The 25,419-nt window shown below is 38.7% G+C and overlaps 4 protein-coding genes across 6 annotated transcripts; 3 read left to right on the top strand and 1 right to left on the bottom strand.

The window, feature by feature from the left end:
• The first annotated feature begins 801 nt into the window (after positions 1-801).
• ND-13A (NADH dehydrogenase (ubiquinone) 13 kDa A subunit) lies at positions 802-2,128 on the top strand. The gene is made up of 4 exons (XM_031974936.2): positions 802-851; positions 1,409-1,637; positions 1,710-1,886; positions 1,962-2,128. The coding sequence occupies exons 1-4, from the start codon at positions 817-819 to the stop codon at positions 2,025-2,027; spliced, it is 507 nt and encodes a 168-aa protein (XP_031830796.1). The 5' UTR covers positions 802-816; the 3' UTR covers positions 2,028-2,128.
• Sys1 (Sys1 golgi trafficking protein) lies at positions 2,052-3,329 on the bottom strand. Its single transcript, XM_031974937.2, has 2 exons — positions 3,140-3,329; positions 2,052-2,786 (listed from the first exon to the last, which is right to left on the bottom strand). Exon 2 carries the CDS (start codon positions 2,684-2,686, stop codon positions 2,204-2,206), a length of 483 nt encoding a protein of 160 aa, XP_031830797.1. The 5' UTR covers positions 2,687-2,786; positions 3,140-3,329; the 3' UTR covers positions 2,052-2,203.
• LOC116426246 (uncharacterized) lies at positions 3,310-5,536 on the top strand. Of its 3 annotated transcripts, none has more exons than XM_031974934.2 (6): positions 3,310-3,478; positions 3,629-3,724; positions 3,846-3,964; positions 4,040-4,172; positions 4,245-4,531; positions 4,607-5,536. In XM_031974934.2, exons 1-6 carry the CDS (start codon positions 3,411-3,413, stop codon positions 4,720-4,722), a joined length of 819 nt encoding a protein of 272 aa, XP_031830794.1. In that variant the 5' UTR covers positions 3,310-3,410; the 3' UTR covers positions 4,723-5,536. The 3 variants fall into 3 exon arrangements, with proteins under 3 accessions (XP_031830794.1, XP_031830793.1, XP_031830795.1); XM_031974933.2 differs by having other exon boundaries at positions 4,601-5,536; XM_031974935.2 differs by having other exon boundaries at positions 3,409-3,558; positions 4,601-5,536.
• Positions 5,537-5,671: 135 nt separating this feature from the next.
• On the top strand, positions 5,672-9,973 carry LOC116426132 (Phosphatidylinositol glycan anchor biosynthesis class X). Its single transcript, XM_076372514.1, has 4 exons — positions 5,672-7,325; positions 8,758-8,884; positions 9,021-9,317; positions 9,408-9,973. Exons 1-4 carry the CDS (start codon positions 7,192-7,194, stop codon positions 9,561-9,563), a joined length of 714 nt encoding a protein of 237 aa, XP_076228629.1. The 5' UTR covers positions 5,672-7,191; the 3' UTR covers positions 9,564-9,973.
• The last annotated feature ends 15,446 nt before the right edge of the window (positions 9,974-25,419 follow it).

Here is a 25,419-nt window from a genome sequence, read left to right as displayed (position 1 = left end):
TAGAATAGCCTTTATTATAAGTGTTTTGTGATTCCTCGGCGACATTTGTAAATAATAGATTTTTAAGCTACTACACATGAAAATAAAACAATTTGGCTGAAAATATAATCATTTTCGACACTGTATGTCAACTTACAAAACTAATTTATTTTTAAATATTAATAAAGAATTTGATAAAATGAACAACGAATCAGTGTGAGAGTTATTTTTTCTTATACACATAACCACCCCTCCAGTTCCGCTACAGTGAATCTTACCCACATCTGCATAAATATCTGTAATACAGTCTTACAAGAATAGCTTGAGACTGATGTTACAAACGACTGAAATTGAAACTTCACCGTTACAGGACGAAAAACCAGTATATGTTCTTCGTTTGTCGAATCTTGACGACCTTGAATTGTTTTCATACGCAATTGACATACAGTCGATTCAGTTAGTATGTCCGTCTGTTACAATCACTACCGATGAACCAACAACTTTGAATGTTGACGTCTTGATAACGGTTAACACAAAAAATTTTAGTTTTTTTGGTTTGGAAACGTCTGAATGTCGACTTCAAAAATATGGAATAGAAAGTATGGGGTTCTATTTAAGAATTGTGAGGCGACCTCTGCAGGACGTTACAAGGTCACCTCACGGTCAAATACCTCCCACCGTTACATGTAGTATTTCATACCATGTATCTTTTGTTTGACGCATTTGTTCGTATGACCAATATCTTTCGAGATAATTCGGTGTTCTTGATTCGGTCCCCATACATTCTTTTTTAAACTAAACCTATTTTTATCTCTGAAACTATTGAGTTTTGGACCCATGTTCAATGCGGTTCAATGGGATTTTTTGACTCAGTTTAGTGAGTTGTACACACCCTATAATTTGTGAAGATTTTACTCAATCACAACAGATTATTGTTTACCAATAGCTCCTTATTCAATTTATAACTTTAATAACCGTTTAATAGTAAATTTGAGTGAGATCATTATAAGTGGACAATATTAAAATTTTTCTACCTTTTGTTCAACTGTGTTTCAATTTATATCAATCGTTGTCCTCAGTTACTACATTATTTTACTGTTGTAACGTCACGTCGTGACATTCAATTCCATGTCATTTAAAATTTTAATATCTTTGATTCTAATTCCTATCACTTATAGCGCTGTCATACAAAACTAGCCTTAGTCGATATGACAGAACGTGACATGAAAATGGTAAGGCGGTCCAAGGACCTCCGAGAGCGTATTAGAAAATTTTACATTGCGTATTATATCTATCCTATATCTCGTTTATGCATTTACTAATTTTACCAACTTCAATCGTTGCTTCGATAATAATTCGTATACTCGCCATTCTAAATCGTAGAAAGCATATCAAAACGTTTCCTTTTTTTACACGATCGGTATTTCAGACATTCGGCCATGAAGTCTCATAAGATGTTCAGTCTATCCTATCTATCGTCGCTGACTCAATGCCCAGTATTATTCACGCAGGGATCAAGATTAAGAAAAATGGCATCTAGGAGAATTATTGGATTTCTTGAAACTTCTAAAGTAAAATTTAACTTTACAAGCATATTGTCGCGAAATTTGCATGATGTAACTAGTGATACTGCTAAGAAAGTAACACATACTGGTCAAGTAAGTTACTTTATGAATAAAACCATGCAATAAAACAATTTTACTTCTATTACAAAAATTATTTTGTAACAGTTATACGATGAAAATGATTATCGTAATGCAAGATTCGTTGACAGACCAAAAGAAGTTAATGATAATTGGGCTATTAAACTAATAGCAGAAGTTCCACCAAAACCGGCAAAGGATAGGATTGTGGCTTGTAATGGTGGTGGTGGACCATTGGGACATCCAAAAGTTTACATTAACTTGGTACGACTGAAGAATCAGTGGAAAAATTTAATTCATTTAACCATAAGATACATATATGTAAACTTAATGTTTTAGGATAAACCTGGAGACCATACCTGTGGATATTGTGGATTACGTTTCTACAAAGAGGATGGCCATTAGATAAAAGATTTCATAATGCTAGTAGTTCTAAATAAATGTGTTAATAAATATTTATTATTATCAATGTTTAAAATATAATACAAGAGATATTTCTTCTAAAATTCTTTCAATTTAAATTTAATCTATCTTTATTGAGTATAATTATAATTTTTAATATTATATTTACGTAACTTCTGCTACAAAGCTGTTTTGTGACTATTCATACCTAATGGTATTGCTTGTAATTCACTTTTCATACAAAGAAATTCACCACAAACACACATTATACTTAGAGATACAATATTTAAACACCACCAACTAAAAGTTGAAGGGAAACTTGCATTGTATACCCAACAACACAACAAATGTATTAGATGTGCTGTACATGCAAAATCCATACATTGTTTTGTTCTTTGTACTAACCACCATAATGTAAATGCTCCCACTAAAGCATTTAAAATAAAAATAATTATGGTAAGTTGCCCAGCAAAATCTCTAACATGTATCTCCTTATAATGGAAAGCATAATCTAATGATTTTGTTGATCCAAGAAGCGAAGCAATGATCCAAATCCATAATACAAGGCAAAAGTACATAACTGATTGAACAGCTACTATTTGAGATATTATAAGAAAAGGATCCCATATTGTTTTACGAAATTGCCCTGATATATTATTCATTGTAATTTACATTCAAGATTCCTTTACATCTTATTAAGAAAAAAATGTCTCATTGCTTCATCCATTTATACTTTAGTATCATTTCTATTCTTCTCTAAATCTGAAAGGAAAAGTAAAATATAAATATTATATATACAATTATTAATGAAGCACACACTTTAATTTAAAAAAGAAATATAAACGTAAAAACCTAAAAATGTTTAACTTTAATGAAAAATAAGAATATTAAAATTTAAGAATAATTTTTAGGTATGTATTATGAACTGCTGTAACTTCATTTTAATTAGGGAAATTAACCTATATATTTTTGTATTGATACTGGTAACTTATAATAATTTAGAATACTACTACATTTTTTTTATAGATCATGTAACTATAATAAATTTTATAACAAAAAAAAATTAATTCGATTTACTTGTAACAATAATAAATAAGAAGTGTTTTAAACATTACCATTTAGCCATATCAATATAGTAATACGTCAAAATATTCACTTTGTATGCACACAATTATATTATTTATAATATTCTTTCCACCTGTATAATTCAAAATAAAGTAATTGCAAATAAATTGCAACGCCCAAATCAGCTGACGTGAACAAGTTCATGCAAAACTGATGTCACTCAGCTAACTTCATATCGGTATAGATTTCGTGTATGTATTTACAAAAAAATATGACGTAATTTCACTTCTCTTGCAAGTAACAGCAGCAGTCTACATAGTAATGCCTTTCTGGAATTTTATTCGTGATATATTTCGTGGAGGAAATTCAGAAGAACTCAAAAACAAGGGGTAAATTTTAATTAGAAATTTTTAGTTATAAGTTAAAAGCGTTATTTAATATGACAATGTCATTTTGACAATTCACATGTGTAAGTTGTCTTCGTCATTGTTTATTATGCTTATACTTTTATTATAAATTTAAATTGTATAATGTTTCAGATTCTTTGATTACCGAGACAATTATGACAAAGATAGTTTTAGAAATCCAATTTGGCAAAATGATGAAGATGATGATGATGATATGGATGATTTTAGGTGAGTTAAATTTTATTACTATATCTGACATCTAATTTTATACATTTTATATAGAGTATATATTGTTATATTCTTTATTAAATTGCCATTTTATAAATTCATAACTTATGTCTAATTGTAGGCATTTCAGAGGAGGTATTCATTTCCGGATTGTCAGTGATCCTTTAGAGATCACAAAATATTTTGAGTCTCAAATGGATAATATATTAAAACAATTTTTCTTTGGATTTCATAATGAAGGTATTTTTAAAAATTTTAAATGCACTTACAGAAAGAAAATAATCCTAATTTTATGTTCATAATACATATTTTTAGAACAAAATATATTTACAAATGCAGTTCCATTTACATCTCCACAAGAAGAAAATTTACGCGACCAAATGTTGAAACCTAATACTGAAAATTTTAGTCAAGTAGAACCAAAATTGGATTTAGATTTGGATGGAAAGTTAGTATTTGTTTGCTTGTTTATTTAATATGTTTATAATTGCCTATTTAAATATTTCATTCGTATGAACAGGATTACACCAGATAATTTTTCTAATGTTTGGGATAAATATGATCCAAATAAATACAAATCAGAAGTGATGTTACCTTATCAAACGATAATTGGAAAGTCTATAAGGAAAGAATTGATTCATAAACCTGATGGTACAATAGAGAAAAAGGAAATAATTAAAGACAGTGAAGGAAATGAGGAAACAACTATATCACGACAAATTGCTGATAATTTACATACTATTACTATAAAAAAAGATAAAAATGGAGTAGAAACTAGAACAGAAAATGTGGTCACTATTGATAGAAGTAAGTATATTACATATAAAAGTAGAACATAGTGGAGTACATATTTATCATGACACATGTATATGTGAGTTTCAGATGAACTAAAAGGAAATAAATGGTTATTATCAAATGAAGGCAACGATAGTACTCATAATATACGTTTTACAAATTTTCCTTGGAAACAGTTTTTTAAACTTGATCCAAAACTATAATTCAATCTAGAGAAGCAAATGGTTTTTCTGTAGAAACATATTGTTAAGTGACTAATAATATAGCTCTTTTTAAGAAATAAAATTAAATTTTAAGTCTTAACATCTTTTAACATACATGCCTAAATTTCAACTAGTAATTTTACAATGGTGAATAAATATTTTAGGTTTTCATGTTAATCCCAAATTTTTTATGTATCTAGTTCTCAATTCTTAGTAACTTATAATTAAGCTAATCATATTTTTATATTCATTTTCCCTTGGAATTAATTACCTTGGTGATACAAACAGAAAACTGAGATTTTACATTAAAAAAATAAATAAAAAAGTAAATAAAATGTTTCCATTTAGAGCTCTGCTTGCAAGGTAATCGAGTTTGAACATTTGTTTAGTGTACTTGAATGTGACTAATACTGAATTGGATTGAGTTGAATAATCAAGAGGAGTTAAAGCTATAATGTAAGAAGAAAATCAGAGAATATAATGGAATGAGTTTTCTTCTATTAAATTTAATTTGTGAACAAATGAATGTTAAATATTCAGTGAATTCATCAATAGTTGCACACCATAATAAATGCCAATGTGTAACGAATAATAGTAATAAAAAACTTTTGCAAACTTAATTTTCTCAAAAGCATAGCACTAAATGAACAAATTTTATGTAGTATTATTTCCTCTTTACTTATAATATCGGGTCAGGAGCACTTTGTTTGCAGTTTGTATTAGAGTGTCTGGAAAGTTCATGTCATTTCTTGTACAATACCTTCATAAAAGAAAAAAAAAATAATAATAAATTAATAAGTTGAACTTAGTATGATTTATACGTAAAATTTTTCAAAAATGTTTTTCCTTCATTCTTTATATAGGTATGTAGATGTTAGTTTCTTATTTCTCCTATGAATTATAAGTGAAAAACGATGTGCACATGCAAAATATGCATCAAGCATAACTCTAACGAGTGAAAAATTATTACATTACTTCGACCAGGAGAGTTGACATCCAGAAAATCTTTCGAGTGATTGGAAAAAGTAAGACAAACTTTCTAAAACCAAAGAAATCATGTATTAACATGTTAACAACTTTTTTAAAAGGAAAACTAAAATTTGGTATAACTTTAATATAAAAATTATTTTAAAAGGAAACAAATCTTTAATAATAAATTAAGAATTAAGACTATAATTTTGAAACGCATTTCTGGTCTATCGTAACATTATACTGATAACATTTTAGGAGAATGGAGGAGAGAGGAAGAACTCCACCTATAAATTTTAACTTCGGATATATATTCCTTTCCTAGATATAATGGAAAATGTTCAGTATAACACATTGAACGATGCTTATACAGACATGAACAGTGATATTAGCCCCACTATCTATAGAGTGTCTGAAGAAAAATTACTATTCACTAGAAATTAATAAATATACGTATGTAGCTAAAATTTTATGTTAAGAGTCAATCTTCCCTCTTCTCCTTCAAATTTCAATTTGATCGGCCATTAGTGCTATTCAGAGATACTGAATCCAGCAAGTTAAAAGTGTTCAGGGACAATTCAGAATTTTCCGCTCAGGATGCTCGCGTTAATACCTATAGAACAACAGTTGTTATTATTGGCCAAATCGTGCGACAATGTAATTCGATATCGAAATGATACGGAGATTCCGAGGACTCCCGAAGCCCTAGACCATTGGTGTCTACTTAACTTACTCCCCTCACGCTAGTAACTTGAAAACAGTGTAGGGACAAGCCTAGCAGAAGAAACTAGGTACGCATAAAATAAAACTGTGTTGCGTGTTTCACGTATTGGTGGTGTGACAGAGTAACCCTGTGGCATGTATCTTTATTTAATATATATACTTTTATTTACAATATTCATTGAATTACTATGTTGAAATATTTTTATTTACCAGCTACTATGATGACTTGTTTCTAACTAACTATTTACAAAGAGAATATTACGAATGTTAACAAAAGAACTTAAAAATGTGAAGTTAAACATTAATTAATAAAAAATAGAAATTTATTGAATCTAAAAATAGAAACCGACATTATCGACACATTGGCTACAACCCTCACTCTGATGCCGTCAGGGGGTGAGGGTACGTAGCCCCCACTACTTCTATTTGAGGAGTTGCCCGAAACTGTGCATGGAGTAGTTCTATGTAGTCTTCAATACGCAAGTAAAAAGTAGATACGTGGAGCAAATTTTTGTGAGGGGAGTAACAGTTTAGTCATCCATATCTTATGTCTTAAGTCTGTGCTACGAACCACATTCTCGACATATTATGTTTATTCAGTTAAGACATTGTTTTTGTTATATTGTATCGACGAATTATGAATTAAAATTTTGTCTACATTTTTTAGTGTGTATTTCATTTATCTGATATGAGTTATGATTAGTGACGTTTATCTGCTCAAAAAGTAATCACGTTAACACATTTAATGATATTACATTAGAAACTTTTATCTGTAAAATGACACTAAATAATTCCAAACACTACTTTGTATGTAGTAATTTATTGATTATTTTGGTGTCCCAAAGTATGGTAATTTGTGAGAGATTTGATGCTCATATTTCATTAACAACAAAAGGAGAGGGATTTCATAGGTTAAACATTAAAATATGTTAGAAAGAATCTCATTTATCCGATTAAATTGTAATTATTTAATATCTACCTGAAATAATGAATAAAAATGTATGTTGAATGTATCTATGATAATATTCATAATATATATAATTAACAAATTAATAATATATATTAGTAGTCACTATTTAAAATTTAATTAAAGTATAATGTATTTAGTAAACTGATTCGTATGTATTGTATTGTAATACTTAGAAATAATTTGTCTTTTCATCATTGAAGAAATTAAGAATAACAGAGTTACATTAAGCTTGAAAATTATTCAGCACTTTGCATTAAGTTTATATATTATTCTTAATATACAAATCATGTTACGCAGCAATGTTGCAGATATTGATTGCATATAAATTTGAGTATGGACAGTTTCTTTTAATATCTAAACTTCATCATGTATATATACAGTGGCGACCATATACTTACGAAAATTTAGAAAGTTGAACATTTGTATAAAATTGCAATTCAGAATGTAAACATAAGAATAGTTGTTTTATTAATAGCAAGTTTAAGGTTTATCTTATGCAAAATGTAAAAATATGTCAAAATCAATTCTTATCTATAGCTATTAATGTGAAAGAAATTTCTTAGATTTTTATTTGTCATATATAATTTTAAGTAAATATATAATTATAGATATATGAATAAATCGTATTCGAATAAAAAGTATGGATAAGTTGACTGCCATGGTGGTCCATCGATAACAGCTTTCAAATTACTTGAAATGAATTACAAGGAGAAAAATAATTTCGAATCAAAATATTTAATAACACAAGGAACTAAATAATAGTGTAACCTAAGAACGATGATGTGGAATTGTTAATAACGAACTTTAATACCATTTATCTTTATTATGAAAGAATAAATAATATACAAAATGTTAAAAATTGTTGTGTCGGTCAGTGTGTTAATATTGTTTTCCATCCATTTCCGATAATAGCATATAATTCTTCGCTATTGCTTACTTTGTGTTCTTCTATACATTTTTTCACATTAATCCATAGCATTTTAATAGGGTTTCAGCTGGAAAATTTACCATTCACTTCAGTACAGTAATGAAATTTTCTTCCATTAAACTTCAAATGTTATTTTGGAATTTTTGTTTGTAAATATCTTTTCTAAATTAATAATTTGGTAATGAAATTATGTATGGTTTAAGAATAATATTAAAAACACACTCACGTAACTCATTTTTGTATTCTTATAACATAAGAATGTTAAATGGTAGTTATTTCTAATGAATGTATTGAATTGAAATTCTTATCATTTACAAGATGAAGAATTAAAATAGTCTGTAATCTGTTAATGATAAAAATAATTAAATAATCGGATAACAGAGATTCAAACAATCTTTGTATTCATATATTTTTCTTGTTTTCTTTTAAAACAATTGATTTGCAGATTTTTAATCTATGAAATAAATTTGGATGTGTTGATCAATGACAGTTATATTGCACTATATTTGCAATTACCATCTACTTTGTACAGTAGTGTTGATGAATTAAATGATTTAAGAAGATTAGGAATTGTAAGTAATGGCGTTATTATTATGTTAATAATATTGAGTATATGTATGCTCAAAAAATAATTTTGAAATGATTACAATTGAAATCATTATTATTTTTATTATTTCAAGTTACATTGTAATCTTCATTATATTTTAGAATACCATTTGTTCTGCAGGAGAAACTAATGTTGAGCTATTTATGGAAAGAGCACAATTTCAAAATATAACTATTTGCTCAGCTTTGAGTAACAAGAAGTTTCTCTTTAAATTTCCTGTTCATCTGCGATATCAATATGCTAATGACATTAATACATACATGAATATTATTATACCAAAACCAAAATTACTGTTGGGTTGTAAAAAAAGAATTAAAGAATACAGAGTTTCTACAATTGATTTATGTTCTCCTTGTGTAGAAATTATTAATAAATGGAGAGAGATTCCTTATATCATGGTAAAATGCAAATCTCATTATGTATAAACATTTTATTTTATAATATCTTACATACATATATATTTCAATTCTTATACATTTTCTTTCTAGGATACCCAAAATGTTATATGGATAATACCAATTGGTAATTCATCTCTATTAACTGCAGTAACCTGTGTTACATTATTATCAACAATTTTGTGCACAATGTTTCTTTTACAAACAATTTGTAAATCAGTACTTATTACACATAAGAAAAAAGTGTAATATATTTAAAATACAATTAATGTCGTAATTAGTGACACACTGTGAAAGTTTATTTATCACAATCTATTGAAGACAAGTAGTTCATATGACTAGCTTGTTTATATAATAAGAATTCACTGATTCTCCTAATTATTTATTATATACTTTTATAACTAAAATTCACATTCAGACAAGTGGTTTCAATTATACATTTAGATTCTCTTATTAATGTTTTAAATTGTATTTTATTACTAAAATAAAATTGTAAAAATAATGATTTTATAATATTTGGTGGTCTGATTTTTTATTTCATAATAAAAATATTTGTATTTATTTTATTTACCGTTACGAATCAGTTTTATAGCCAAGAAATCAAACTTGGTGTATATATATGTTGCTAAACAAAATTTTAAGTACACTATTCCTTTAAAACTATTTTGATCAATAACTAATTACTGTAAATAAAAATTCACAGACATTAGTTATGTAATATAATTTTAATTTGTATAGTTTTTAATTACAATTGAATTATTTTTACATTATTAGAAGTAAATATTAAATGTACAAATACATGTTACATTCAAGTTTGAAGGGACAAAATTGTGAGCGTGTTCACAAAATTTATATGGTTCTTGTGTGATGAAATTTCTAATGTAATGTCATATTGGATTGTGTTTTGTTTTTTATAACTTCTTGTAATCTATTTTCATAGAAAACACTATTTTTTGGTGATATTTGGCACTATTTTGCCCCATTGTTCTTTAAACATATCATCGAGTTGATTTTTACTTGTTATTTCATGCACTCTTACGTTTTTATGCAATTTGTATCATACGTGTTTATTGGATTAAGGTTTAGTGATTGTAGAGGAAGTGGTAAGATATATACCAAATTTTATACGATCCATAAACAGACTACTTCTGCTGAAAATAAATCTTCTAATCCAAATTTAATTTTACAGGTGATTTTTCAACATTTTTTTTTAAATATTTGAATAATTTATTTCGTTTATTATATTTTCAATGAATTCTAATTCTCCAACACTATTTGCTGCCATACAGCTCCAGACCATAACTCCACCACCCCCATATTTTATTGTGTTTTGCAAATTCTTTGATCCAATTTCTGTATTTTTGTCCTTCACGATCAAATTCTACCATCCGTTTTGTATGTATTAAAGAATATAGTCAAATAAGCATGGTACAGGTGTCCTCAAATCAAATTGTGTACAACTCACTAAATTAAGTAAAAAAAACCAGTGAACATGAGTTCTGTTGCGTTACGCCGTTCGCGGTTAGGGAAATTTTAGGGAATTTTACGTGGGTAAGGTGCCCGTGGAGTACTAAGGTACTCTGCTCGTAGCGCGTGAAATAAATCTTATACTTTTTGTTCCGGCACGGTTTCTTTGGTTAAGATACATGTCATAAAAAAGCGGCAGCTCAACCACCTAAAACCCCGAGCGCACAGCCACCGGTACCTTTGCAGGTCAGAAGGGACAACGTACCCCCTACCTCTACTACTAGTAATGTGGGCGTAGGTTAAAAAACTATAACTAGCAACACCCCGAGCGTTTTAGCTTTCTGATTTGTCACTAAGGACACCACCCTATCTTTGTATTTTTATATATATAGAGAGACATTGAGATAGATAGATAGACAGACATACATCACAAGTTCATAACAATCACGCTGTACTCACTGGACAACACACACACTTTAACTTTATAAACACATACACGTTCCTTTCACTCAATATTCAACAAATACAGTCCACTTTCGAACGAGAAAAGGAGAAGCCTTTTTTCATCACATCCATTTCACACAAGGTTAATTCGGCGCGTGAAAGTGTTACGCCAAGTCCACTATTACTGCCTAGACAGCGTGCACGACCACTTTTAGTTGTGAAAATTTTTGACTTTCTATTTTATTTCTGAGTTTATAAACTGGTTAAACGTTCGAGGTTCGAAATCGTTCTGCTTTTTGCAATGAAAGTCTCGTTCGTTATCGAACCTCGAACGTTTAACCAGTTTATAAACTCAGAAATAAAATAGAAAGTCTCGTTCGTTATCGGCTAGCATCCCCTCCTTTCCAGTTCTGGATCCTCCCTGGCCCAATGGTGGGGTTCTACCCCTTCATTCGAGGCGGGCCTCTTCCTCTGGCTTCGGTCCACCCTCAGGCGAGTGGTGGTGGAGATGTTCGGTCCAAACATGAGAGCGAAGGCGATTCTGAGCGCATGTGCTAAGGAAAAGCGTGGGACCCAGAGGAAAATAAAGAGGTCTCGAGCGAGTGAACGCGGCAGCCCTTAAGAAAATTTATGGCTCCTTACAAATAACCAGAGTACCGAGAGGACTTCGACGACAGCGAGGATCGAACGTAATTTTAGTTAAGAGTGTCAGTTTAGATATGGTCTGTAATAAAAAAGTCTTTAGAGGCTACAAGCGAAGTAGTATCTTTTCTCTGGTTTCCAACCTTCTCTTGACTCGACCGCCCACGTTCAGTGTTCTTTAGATACTACGCTCCGTGTTATAATGCCTTAGCTCAATTGTTTGTATTTCCTTCCTAATTTATGAGCTTCAATCACGGAACGCAACAGTAACTATCTTCGTCCGGCGTTACCGTCGTACCGTGCCTATCCAATTCACGCGATAGCATTACAGTTCAAAACTCAATAGTTTCAGAGATAAAAATAGGTTTTGTTTAAAAAAAATATATGGGAACTGAATCAAGAACACCGAATTATCTTGAAAAATATCAGTAATATAAACAAATGTAGCTCGGCCACACGCTCCACCTTAACTCGCGGCTCGGCTAGTAACAAAGACGTGCCGAAACTAATTTCGCCATTACTATTAGGTCGAGTGCCGCGAGTTGGACATCTCCCTTTGCCCCGCTGCACTTTTTACGGGGGGATTCTCTTTTTTCTTGGTCAAAAATAGCGATACTTTAGGATTTTTTATTAGCAAAAGTGTAACATTATGTTACATAAATTTTTTCAATTCAGTTCACTTAAAAATACAGTTTGAATTACTTATGAATTAGGACGCTCCGCGCAATTGCTTTATTAACAGCTGACATGATATCTGCCCTCCAGTTCATATGAATTCAAAAATTCTAATGAGATTTTATTTTATACATATATAGTTATCGTTTGATCTACAATGAATAAACAGAATCATTTTTCGAGAAATGGTAACTCTTTAAACTTAGATGTTCGATTTTTCGCAAAAAATTATCGGAAGTTTTGGTAATTAAAAAAAAACATATACAACCTATCGTCGTGCCTGTAGATCAAATGATAAAAGGATGCTTTCTTAACATACAGTTAAAATTTCAAGATGATTGATCCAATATTTGTTTTCAGCTACGAAAAAGTGGTTTCGAGAAAAACGCGTTTAAAGTTTTTAGTGCTGCTACTGAACAAATATCAGGTATTTACAACTAATCAGCTCTTCCAGGTTCGGATATTATTCCTTCCTCTTGCTCGTCGAATTGATTTTTTTCTAAATTTGTCATTTTAGCTTCTGTACGGGCCTCTTTTTGTTGCTTCAAGGCTTCGTTTCGCCGATATTTGTAATAGCCATTCATCTCTAGACGTGATGAAACTTTTACATTGATCTCCAATAACGATACCAATATCGTCCGTGATGTTTAAAATTGCATTGCAGTCTTCATTAAAAATGCCTGTTGCTATAAATGATGAAATCTCAATTGTTTTTAGTTCACAATGAAGGTGTTTAGGAGCAAGTCGCCAGAACGTCGAATTGAAACCCTTATTGCTATTCTGAGTTTCACTACCCAAACATCTTTCTAGTAATTCTTTTCAAGATAAATCTGCATAAAGTGATTTTACTTCTTTTGCAACGTCTCCATGAAGTGGTGGCTCATGGCTAAATTCTTTAAGAGTATCCTCAGCTTCAGCTTCACGCCACTTACACCAACTATCAGACCCCCTTGGACAGTACATGGGTTTCGGATATTGTTCAGTAGCGTGGCAACCTCGTTAGATTGCACGTCCGTACGCAATCACCAGACGCGAATTAAATTTCTTGGCTGGAGTTGCAAGGCCCAGCCTTAACTCTCGTTGATGGTCGCGACGCTTCGATTTCTGAACTTAATCAGAAACCGAATGTTTCAATTCTGATCTCCGAACGATTGAGATCGTACCACCGGTTTCTCACGATATTGAGAACTCGCTTTTGTGTTACGCGTTTCGAGACGAACGAATTCTCGAATTTCGAACTAGTTGCTTCTTCGGAGTGTAAAGCTGAAGTGTGTCTTGAACGATGGACTTGTAGTGTGAGAAGTGTCTTACGAGAAGAGTCGTGAAGTATCCCGAATGCGATCCTGTTGGTGATTTTGTACAGGCACCTTTAGGTTGCATCGAGTGCGCTGATTGGATATTTCGGAATTTCCAATCAGCGCATATTTAAAAAATTCGGAGGCGTTTGAATGACGCCCTTTGGCCAGTCCTCTTGGTGCGAGGGTGATGGCAATGGCCACGTGCGGGGGGTCCTTGAAGATTCGACGATACCTCGGAAATTTCCTCCAGGTTGACTCTTGACTGAAGGAACGATTACGAACGAGGTTCGAGTTGACCCTTTGGAAATTCCCGGTTTACGATATGGTCGGTTATCTGGACAAACGAAACAAAAATTCCAAAATTATTGCCTGGAAAAACGCGGAATAACTAAATAACTTTACTGTTATTTAAGATGAAATTTTCCTCTGAGTTTCTTGGTCTTCTACATGTTTCTTAGTCGCGATCCCATATGTTTTTCTACATGACCTACACATTCTTTTTTCTTGAATATAAAATGTAACTATGCTACTGTCACTGCAAATAAATTTGAACTTGGCTGTCAGAAAACTACGACTTCGATAACATAAACGTTTCACAACAATGCCGTGGATTCTGGGAGTCTCGATGCTCGATCACTTGCCACAAAACGTATACCTTGCTTGAAAAGTTCATAATATTGATAATTTTATGAATTTTAACTTAAAATTTTGCAAAGACATTCCTAGAAAGTTAAACTACAAGATTCTCTAAAAAGCGAAAAATTGATTTTTTGACCAAAAAAGAGAATCCCTGCTTAAGTCACTGGCCAGTTCAGTAATACACTATTCGGCTCATGTCAGTAATACACTATATCTTGATAATGACTTGAACAAAAAATTTCATATCTATGGTTTGAAAATGTCTGAATGTCGGCTTCAAAAATATGAAATAGAAAGCATGGGGTTCTATTTAAGAATTGTAATATAACCTTTCGAGGTTGTTTCAAGATCACGTCACGGTTAAATACCTCTCGCCATGACATGTAGTATTTTATACTCTGTAGCTTTTATTTGATACATTTGTTCGTGTCATTGATATTTGTCGAAATAATTCGGTGGTTTTGATTCTGTAGTCATACATTTTGTAAAAAACAAAACGTATTTTTATCTCGAAAACTATTGAGTTTTGGATCCATGTTCGCTGTGTTTTTTTTTACTCAGTTTAGTGAGTTGCACACGCCCTATCATTTGTGCGCAATAATTTTGATACAACCTGTATAAGAAAATAAACTGTGGATTAGTTTCTCTACTGTATCAGGTATCTTATTAAAAATGACATATACATTTTATTACAAACAAGTTGGGTACATGTTGTTGAAGGTTTTTTTGTATTGCATTTATTGAAGAAAGTAGGTACTGAGCATATGGCTCATGAATTCATGTGAAAGGTACATTAAACAAGTTAGGTTATTTGTGACTTACATCTAATAGTTTTAAGGTATTTAGTTTATGCTAGTCTACGGTATTCGTGAAGGTAAAAAGTTTATCAGAGATGTGTAAGTGTGGTCATATATAGACTAGATTTTATACGGAAATACTGTTCTCACGTGGGAATCTGGTGATGAAGATCAGTTCTTTTATGTGCAGCTTAAATAAGAGGCACTCGATGCATATAGGTAGTTATCAATTTAAATGACGTAAATGGTTTGCGGATGATGGTGGCAAACTGTGATTCCATGAGATTGCTAGATGTGATTGCTAGATGGGGAGCACGATACTGGGCGTGGCTTTCATGATACCGCAGCAGTTCATTGAGGTCCACATGCCTCTGACAAACCCGCGGGTCGAGTCAAAACCCACGATGGAGCTGATATTCCCTTATACCAGCAGACGTTTCGGCGTCAAACTGGGCGGGGAATTTCGGCGAAGTCGGCGGGTTGCGTCTGGTCAAGACCACTCGCTTCACCTTCACGTGGGGCTCCCCGTAATTCGACGGACGTCGATACGGGGCGAAAGAGCGAGTGACAAACGGGAGGTCTCCAAGTTGTGGAACGCGGCGAGGAGGGCGCGCTTGGAGCAAGCGCCAGGCATGGCTGGTGGGTGCACCAGTCGTTAATGCCAACCTCTGGGTACCTGGCGACCCCCCGGGTGTATAAGCCTTCCCCGGGTATGGCGGCTTTGCCCGGGGTGACTTTTATTTCCGACCACACTCGTGGGAATTCTATGGATTTAAAATATAAAAACAACGGGGAGGGAGGATACGAGTTGGTTGGAGACGGCGTTGGGTTACCCAGCGTCGTACTTACGAGGCTGGGCGGACCGAGATCCAGATTTGGATCTTGTTCCAACCGAGCCGACAGTGACCGTAATCGGTTCCCAGGAGTTAGACAGGTCGAGGGCAGGGATCAGCGGAGGGGCTTCAGCTCACCCGGACCGGCAGGCGGTGCGACTGCACTCCACTGACAGCTTTACCTCCTTGTCGATGTCAACGATGTCAGCCGGAGTCGGGAAGAGGAGGGGCCGACCACCGACCACCGGAGAGTACTTCGGTTTGGCGGCGGCCAAGTTGCAGTATGTGGAGGCTTGTCGGGCCGAGGCGGAGGTGTTGGGTTTGGAGTCCATTTTGGATCCCAGCACCATTGCCAGGAAGCCCAGCAGGCAATTTCTTTCGCTGTTAGACGAGGTGGAACTGGCGCGGGAGTATAGGAAGAGGCCGACGGCCGACGTCTCCGTTCTGGAGTTCCAGGCGGAGGTGGAAAAGGTGGCGTCGGTGTTTAAGGGCCTGAAGGACAATCTTGTCCGGGCCGTCTTCAACACGAGGACGGCGATGAGGAGCTGATGGCTCACGCCTCCTCTCCATCGGCCAAACGATTCGAGGAGGAGAATAATCTTCTCCGTGGGGATCTGGCAGATCTGACGAGGGAAATAATGTCCATCGGTCAGAGGGTGGAGGGGATCGATACCTTAATGGGGTCTGCTCGTCCTCCCCCTCCGCAAATGGCGGAGAGGGAACCGGTTCCAGCTCGGACGTCGCTGTCGACGCCACCTCCGTCAGCCTCACCGCCGCAACCGCCGCCGCTGCCGCCGAGTGCTCCGATGAAACGATTGAGCCAAGTCGCGGAGGAGCCTCGGCGGATCGTGGAGGAGCGCCGAAGGGCCCCTGAGGATTCATTGGCGCTAAACTCAAAGCGTTCAAGAGGGAGCTCGTGTCTCTCAGGGGTCCAACACGGTCGGTCCTTATCCCCTCCTCCCAGCCGATGGTGACACCGGTAGTCAGGAGAACCGGAAAAGGAAAAGAAAGGAAGGCCTCCACGAAGCGGGGGCCTTCGGAAGAGACCGCTGCCGCTTCGGCTCTGTGGCTCGTGACGGCGGTTCCTGCCACGAAACCCACTCCTGCAGAGTGAGCTAAGGTGGTGGGCAGAAAGGAGAGGAGGAAGGAGGCTGCTGCCTCATTCTTTTCTCTCGCCACTGCTAAGAAGGCGAAGCCTTTTCTTTTTTGTTTTGTTTAACGTGGAGGAAATCTGCACTCAGAAACCCCCAACCGCCTGGGGGAGCGGCCGGAGGTACTGTGGGGCTTTTACCCACTAAAACCTTCACGGCGACCTTCCTGAGCCATGAGAGGGAGCCACGGGAACTCTCGAAGAACACCACCGCGACTACCCCAGACCCGGCCGGCCAGTTCCATGGACCTTAGGCCGATCCCGTACCGGGGAGGGACGAAAACGCCAATTCCTCCCCCTCTTCCATACGGTTGTTCTTTCTGCAGTGCAGGGAGGTCGTGCCCCGCACCGCAGACTTCACGGCGGCCGCTTGACGGGACTCAGGGCCCCCGCTCGGAGGGAGAATCCGCGGGCCTTCCCTCCTTCCTCAGGAGCACCATCCGCCCTCTTTCCACAGGTCGGGGGACACCCCCGACCGAAAGCATTCCGACAAAAAATGTCGGAATCTTTCGCCCAGGACGCCCAGAGCCATTGCCCAGGCTTTTCCGGGGATCCCATCCTGCCGCGGTGCTTTGTTTTTGCCCCGGAGCCAACAGATTGCCCCGGCGATCTCCCCTTCCGTGACCCCCATATCGGAGGACCAGGTTATTTTCTGGTCCTCCGTTTCCGCGTCAGGTCGGGACTCTTCCCCTGCGCTGGGGAATAGATCCTCCACGACCTACCCGAGAAACCGGGGGTCTAGGCTCTCGGACATTGGGGGCGCTCATGGGCTCAGCCGTCCCGTCACGATTTTGTATGGATGCCCCCATAGGTCTCTGTTTAGAGAGCCCAGGAGATCGTTCCAGGCCTGGGCTTTCGTCCTTTTGATGGCCAACTGTAGGGCGACCACCTTTCCCCGGTAGTCGGCGCTCAGCTCGGCGGCGCTTGCCTCGTCTATCGGTCATCGTCGACGGGCTCGGGTGCACTGGCGTCGGGCGGAGAGGCAGCTCTTCCTCAACTCCGCAATCTCCGCCGACCACCAATACACCCACCTCCTCAGGAGGACTCTGGCCCGGGGCATCGCGACGTTGCGAACCGTACTCATCGCGCCTCGGAACCAGCGAGCCTCCCTTTGCCCATCGACCGGCCCGGCTGTCCTCTCCGGCCAAGCCACGACCAGAACCGCCGCCAGCAGGGTATCTTGATCTAACCTTTTAAGGTTCCACCGCGGTGGGGAGAGTCAGTGGTCATGGTGGTTTGGTTCCAGACTCGTAATCAAAAAGACCGTGTTCGATTTCCGGCGAGTTCTATTTTTCCGAGTTGGTTTTTCCTCGCTTTGCGATGATGGTTCTTGACACCCTAATCACGACGAGAATAATTTCGGCGAGTTTCGGGGTAACCCGGAATTTTAAGAAATTATTCTCTCAAGCTGACCATACCTACCATAGCTACTATGACACTCACCGCCGTTGTATGGTGAAGGAGCTGGCGCAGCACATGCTATGATGTGTGCCTCGACATCATAGCGCTGCGTCAGTGTGAAGGTGTGGGTTCCAGTGTGGGGTCCCGGATTCATTAACACCTGGCCGCAGGATGGCAGTGGCACAGGTTTTCGAACCTGCGCACTGCAAGCAGAAACAGGACTATAAGGGAGGAAGTTCCTTCCTCCCCGGGAATGGTGCCGGCAAGCCGGCTGGCCTTTGAGGGAGTTGCGGTTGCATTCGAAAAGAGATCCCGTAGCTCCCGCAAAATAAGCCTGTGGAAAGTTGGCTGCTGTAGGGCGATCATAAATTTTCTTTTTTTTTTAGGTTCCACCGCGGTGGTGGCCGTTCCCCTCTTGGGCGACGACGGCGTGCCGTCTGCGGAGTGGCGGAGAGGCCGATTATAATGTATCTGTGATCAGATAACGTTTCGGCTTCTACTGCCACCCTTCACCCCGTAATACGTCGCGCGGCCGGGAGAGTCGCCCACGACAGACCGACTATCGATCTGCCGTTCTGCCGCACGCACGTATGGACCGAACCCCTATTCAGTAGACGGTGCTCGTGTCCCGCCGCCCAATGCTGCATATCCTAGCCCCTCGCGTCCTTCCTGGGGGATACATTTCCCGGCACTGTCCAGGTGCTCCTCAAACCTCGCGAGGGACCAACTGGGAGACGCATACAGGGCCACCACCGCGGTACCTCTCCATTCCATAGCCAGGAATCCTCGCCCACTCTCTATGAGCGTATAGGGCGGGGACCCTGGCTTTCCGCACCAGTATGTGTACACCCGAACTGGGTGGGGGACCTGGACGGCTCCGCCACCACAGCCAGCCCGGCTTCCCGCTAGACCAGAGTCTACATCAGGATGTTCTGCGCCTTGGCCGAGTGGTTCGAATTCACCAGAATAATTGGGCCCTCGGGCCCCATTATTCGGTGAATGTCATTTCCACCTCCGGGCACGAGGACCTGGCTGGCTCCGCTGGTGCGGGCACTTTCGGTTCTGCCGCGTGGGGTGCCTTGGTACCCCCCGCAACCTTAGGTGCTGGGACCGCCGTCTTGGTTCCAGTTCCCTAACGCTCCCCTTTTCCCGCTCCTTTCTGGCCGCCTTTCGGGGCTTTGGAGGAGCAGATTCGGCTGTCGAGGCGGTGTGCCGCGGGCCTCCCCATGTCCGAACAGACCGGACACTAGGGGGAAGACCCGCAGACACTAGTCTTGTGTGCCGGGTTGCCGCAATTATCGCAGCGACCCGACCTAAACGCCTCGCAGGTACACCCCTGCCTGGTATACCCTACTTCCAGGTAGCAGTAACACTGCAATGACCGAGCCTGCAGTGGCGCCACTGTCACCCGGGTCCACCCGACGGCGAAGCTGCCAGCTATGGCCAGTTTCTTGGTCATAGCCGCTGGGCAGTGGACCCACAGTGTGCCCAAACCAGAGGATGAGGACCGGATTTCTCCGATCTGAACATCCTCCGGCCGGCACCCACCCGATCTTGCGATGGCGGCCACCACCTTGGAGGGGCTGGTCCTGTCCACCAAGCCGCGGACTTGCAATTCCGCCCGCTTGATTGGACGGGCCACCTACACCCCCGAACTCTCCAACACCTTCGCTACTTTGGCGGCAAGGCTATTGGCTTTCGCCGCCACATCCTTGCCGGGAACTTCGAGGATGACGGCCCCCGTTACAGCCGTGTTGGGCCGCACGGAGGAGATGCCCACCTCCGCAAAATTTATTTTGATCTTGACGGCGGACATCACCTCCGCGTAGGATAATCCTCTCCACTCCGCTGGTGCCGTAACCGATATGGCCGCGGTGCGAGGGGGTCTTGCCAGGAGCCTTGTCGTTGCCCAAGAGAGGAAAGGCCACCACCGTGATGGGCGCTTCAGTGCCTGAACCATGACGCCCTGATGGCGGCGGCCCATGTTGTGGCCTGGCCGGAATTTACAGTCAGGTGCTATACCCATGCACGTCGACGACGACGACCGATCGATGAAGACCGTCTAGACCCCCAGATTCTCAGGAGAGTCGTGGATACCCTATTCCCCCGTGGAAGGGAGGAGTCCCGACCCGACTCGGGAACGGGGGAGCATAACGTACACTGGTCTCCCGACCTGGGGGTTAGGGATGGGGAGATGGCCGGGGTGATCCGGTGGGTCCGGGGCAAGAATAAAGCCCCGGGGTCGGACGGAGTCCCCGGCAAGGCTTGGGCACCCTGGGGGAGCGACTTCGTGATTATTTCACGGAGTTGTTGAGGTCCGGGACGTTTCCGGACCTGTGGAAGGAAGGGCGGATGGTCCTCCTGAGGAAGGAAGGAATGTCCGCGGATTCTCCCTCCGCGTACCGGCCGATATGTCTGCTGGACGAGGCTGATAAAATGTTCGAAAAGACCATTCATGCCTGCCTCGTCCGGCACCTGTCCCGTGATGGACCCTACCTGGCGGCCTGCCAGTATGGTTTCCGTGAGGGCCGATGCATCATCGATGCGGTGGATCGGGTGAGGGCCCTCGCGGAGGCGGCCGTCAGTCGGGGCAGGGTGTGCTATCTATATCTCTAGATATAGTCAATGCATTCAACACCCTGCCGTGAATCGCAATTAGAGAGGCACTTGTATTGCACAACATGACCGATCGAACGTCTAGAAAGGCGGCAACTGAAGGTCGTTTGTTGAGGAGTTCCGAGTCTGTCTATAGCACAAAACCTGTAGTGTTATCGATAACGAGGTTTTTTATGGAGTCGAGTCTAGGCGCAGACCTTATCTTCAAGTGGTTTATATCTCTGTTAAGTTCGTCAAGGTCAAATCTTCTGCCCAGGAAGGAGGTTGTGGAGTAAGGGAGTTGATTTGGTGATGGACAGGAGAGGGTTCAAGGTGGGCATAGTTCGTCGATTAGCTGCAGTTGTTCGTTTACAGAGTGTGGTGCTGGACCCAGTACCGGTTTGGCTCATATGTATTTGAGAATTCGCATCCTTTTCTAGAAGAGTCCAATGTCGGTGTTTTTGTTGAGCATATCCGTTATTTTCTGGAAGTGCTGTCTTTTTTTGCTTTACAATAACTTCTTCGTTAGGCCGCTTGTTTTTAATAGTCGACCTAATCATTGGAGGAGCTCGTGTGCTTCCACAACTTAAGCAGAGCCTTCCTGCATCTCATGGCTTGGCCGCACTATCTGTCCCACCAAGCACGAGATACCGATAGAAGGTCTATCTTCCTGTTTATTTTGGGTGGGAGTGTTAGGGCAACAAGGGACAGTTTTACGATACGGTCAAATATTCGTAGAGACGTTCATAACCGTTAGCTTTCCGTTCGATACTTTAGCATATACCGCGCTACGGGCATACTGGAAGGGAATGATACAGGACTGGTGTACTATATTGATACAGGTGAGTGTACTATATTGCTCAAGGCTGATAAGCGTTTGAAGATGTGCAATATCCAGGGAGAAGCAGGTCTCCGAGAAGGATGTGTGAATAGATGCTCCAGTCAGTGTTTTTTGAAGATATTTTTTTATTGTGAGTGTTGTAGATGTAGTTTTGAAGTTATAGGGTGATTACGATTGGGAAATGATCAGATCATTATGTGTCCTCTAGTTGTTTGTATGTGATTTTGTGTACTAGGTAGGAAGGCGTGATGATGAGGTCCAGGTTATTGTTGTTTCTGCTGCTTGATCCAATATAGGATGTGGTATCTTTGTTAACCACACAACAGTCGTTTTTCTCTACGTCTGGTGACAGTCGTTCGCCAGTCAGGTCAGTATACGTGCAATTCCAAGTTTTATGGTGAGCATTGGTTGACTTTCTTGAGAGAGAGACAATTCGAAGTAGGGAGGCCCTTTTAAAAAGCCTTCGGAAATCGTGCAACGGTCAGTTGGGTTTTATTCTATTAACTATTCTCTATGACCACGTCAGTATCTCACTTTTAATTGTTACACCTAGTTTGTGTTATCTTTGTTGTTATTGTTATATATGTAGGAGAAAGAGAATATTTTATTTAAACAGTATGTTTTCTTTACGGCTCACAATAAAACAATGATACTAAATCAAATCACGCGCATAATATATATACACTCGGATGCTCTCATCTCACTCGCATACTTTCTAGAACATTCTTTCATTACCATGCATTAACTTCACGTACATTTGGAATATTCTAGATTCATAAAAAATGAATGTCCGAGTGCATAATAGTGTGAGCGTTGTTTGATTAAAGTGGATCGTTTTATTGTGAGCAGTGGTGAAATAATTATACTGTTTCAATAAAATATTCTCTTCCTCGAAATAAAGCAAACGCAATTAATGTTCTAGCAGCAGTTTATTCAAACCCTCATACTAATACGAGGAAAATAGCACGAGAAAATAGCATTAGCCAAGCAAGTGAAGTGCGAATACTCCATGGACACAAGTTTCACTCCTTTCAACTTTCATCTATTCATCAAGAACTTCATGGTAGAGACTTTGAAAGTCGTGTAAACTTTTGCCAGTGGGGATTGCGACAATAATTGATGAATGATAGAACATTTTTCAATAACGTATTATTTACCGATGAAGTTTCGTTTACGAATCACGGACAAATAAAGTTTAAAAACATCCATCCTTGGTCTTCTAAAAATCCACGGTGGCTACGGACAGTTGACAAACAAAGACCGTGGTCTGTTAATGTTCAGTGTGGAATTTTAAACAATCAAATAATTTGTACTTGCTGTATCACTGAAACGTCAAATGCAGAAAAATACGTTGCATTTTTACGAGAATCATAATACTGAAAAGAGACATCAAAAAGAGTAATATTATGATGGCGATGTGTGGTGATCTTCGATACCATTCAAATTTCCATGTCGCCAAATTTCGTATCTTTAGATCCAACAAAGACATTCAGGTGCTCTGTTTCTTTTGGCTCACCCTGCATATGCAGTGAAAAGAAACGAAAACCTATGCCATCTAAGAAACATGTGGAAGCACGCTTAGAATTTGCAAAAAAAGTACGGGCATTGGACTATCAATGGAAATGTATAATATGGTCCGATGAAACAAAAGTAAATCGGATATGATCAGATGCCACAGTGTGGTATTGGAAAAGGAAAGATGAAAGCCTTAAATAACGCCACGTTTAAGAGACGTTAAAGCACGACGGTTCACCAAACTTTACATACAATTAGTTTTTATATATAGTTTAAATATTTACAATATATTGTTAAAATTCCGAAATATATTATTTCGTTTCCAAAAATATGTAAAGTATGTTTAGTTTTGCTCATCATTGTATTGTATATGGGCTTTGTGGTTCTACTCTTGCCACTCTTTTCTTATCTACGCGTTCCCGTGATCCACCTTATTATATAGGCCACGGGGCATTTGTACATACACACATACACACATATTAACGCATATGCACATGTCGGGTCATTCGCTTGTATTCGGCTCGACACTTTACAGGCGATCGGTGACCTGTTTTCAAAAAATGAACGCAAATCGTTTATTTTGGCTGTTTGACAGCGTCTCTGTAAACCATACTACGAATCTATGTAATAAATATATACGCATATCAATGGGCTATATACAAAACTCATAAATGTATCTGCAGCTAGACAAAACGAGACGTAATCTATTGTATGCCGTAAGAAGGTTGGATTGTGTTTAACCAGTTAACAGTGGAATTTAGTTGGAAAAACCTCTTGTTCTGCGCGCAATAAAATAAAAAAATGGAGCGTGTACTCATCGAACGCAGGACGAATGCATATAGAGTATATTTCAATGAAAGATCGAAGCGAAACAAAGAAGAATTACATGTTTATGTGAAAAAATAAAGAATTCATCGCTGAAAGAATTAATATCGTGTCAAACTGTACGATGACGTGTATACTCGTCAAACACAGTTAACTGGTTAAGGTCCGCTGACCCGTATCTCAGTTTTTTATAGGATACAGATCCTCGCGAGAGTCGACATGATCGTCCTGTCCGATGTCCGAAGTGTTATCATCTTGACAATACCATACAATCCAGGCTGCTACGACACTTTGTGCAAGCTGGTACTTGTCTAATCTATTTAATTTTATGCTAGTTAAATCTGACTGAAGAAGTACCCTTATTGTGTCACTGGTAAGGAAATAGCCTTAACAGATGTAAGAGGAATGAAATCAATGAGATCATTGGACAAGAAATGGAGAGGACGTGAACTGAAATATGCTTCGATTCGTGTGAGAATTGTGTATAGTTCCCGTATATAAGTTGCTGTTCACATGTGACTCTCCTTCAGTGCGTTTTAATCGATTTGACACTCTTCTCCCATAATCCTCCGAAATGCAGACTCTAAAGCCGGATTAAGTCCGACTTTATTTTTTCGTTTGTCAGTGTGGATCGGACCTTACTTGTTAAGTTCAGTAAAATCGCCAGATTATTGAACTGATTCTGAACTCTTATGAAGTTTTTTCCATTATCGGAAAAAATGGCTTGACATTGACCACGGCGAGAAATAAAATAATGTAGACAGTTAAGAAACGCCTCGGGAAACAGATCAATTACAAGTTCAGTGTGTGTGGGCTGGTTAAAAAAACAAACAGAAAAGAGGTATTTTGCGCCATTCAACCACGGCCCCTTTTCGTTATAAAGAAGGATCCGGCGTAATCCCCCCCGCAGGTAGTGGACGCTCAGGTTGGTGTTACGCACACGACAGGTAGATTTCCCATCTGGGGGGCGTGTGGGTGAGGGT

This window comes from Nomia melanderi, chromosome 12 (genome assembly GCF_051020985.1).
Source record: "Nomia melanderi isolate GNS246 chromosome 12, iyNomMela1, whole genome shotgun sequence".
Classification (NCBI taxonomy): Eukaryota; Metazoa; Arthropoda; class Insecta; order Hymenoptera; family Halictidae; genus Nomia; species Nomia melanderi.
The sequence above is the reverse complement of the archived record's forward strand: the minus strand, read 5'-3'. Positions and strand labels throughout refer to the sequence as shown.

Coding starts and splice junctions, on each gene's coding strand:
- Sys1 (XM_031974937.2), bottom strand. CDS start 2,686: ATGAATAATATATCAGGGCAATTTCGTAAAACAATATGGGATCCTTTT.
- ND-13A (XM_031974936.2), top strand. CDS start 817: ATGTTCAATGCGGTTCAATGGGATTTTTTGACTCA. Junction 1,638..1,709: donor AAGTAACACATACTGGTCAA/GTAAGTTACTTT, acceptor ATTTTGTAACAG/TTATACGATGAAAATGATTA. Junction 1,887..1,961: donor CAAAAGTTTACATTAACTTG/GTACGACTGAAG, acceptor TTAATGTTTTAG/GATAAACCTGGAGACCATAC.
- LOC116426132 (XM_076372514.1), top strand. CDS start 7,192: ATGACACTAAATAATTCCAAACACTACTTTGTATGTAGTAATTTATTG. Junction 7,326..8,757: donor AAAGGAGAGGGATTTCATAG/GTTAAACATTAA, acceptor ATTGATTTGCAG/ATTTTTAATCTATGAAATAA. Junction 8,885..9,020: donor ATTTAAGAAGATTAGGAATT/GTAAGTAATGGC, acceptor ATTATATTTTAG/AATACCATTTGTTCTGCAGG.
- LOC116426246 (XM_031974933.2), top strand. CDS start 3,411: ATGCCTTTCTGGAATTTTATTCGTGATATATTTCGTGGAGGAAATTCA. Junction 3,965..4,039: donor CTTTGGATTTCATAATGAAG/GTATTTTTAAAA, acceptor ACATATTTTTAG/AACAAAATATATTTACAAAT. Junction 4,532..4,600: donor TGTGGTCACTATTGATAGAA/GTAAGTATATTA, acceptor TGTATATGTGAG/TTTCAGATGAACTAAAAGGA.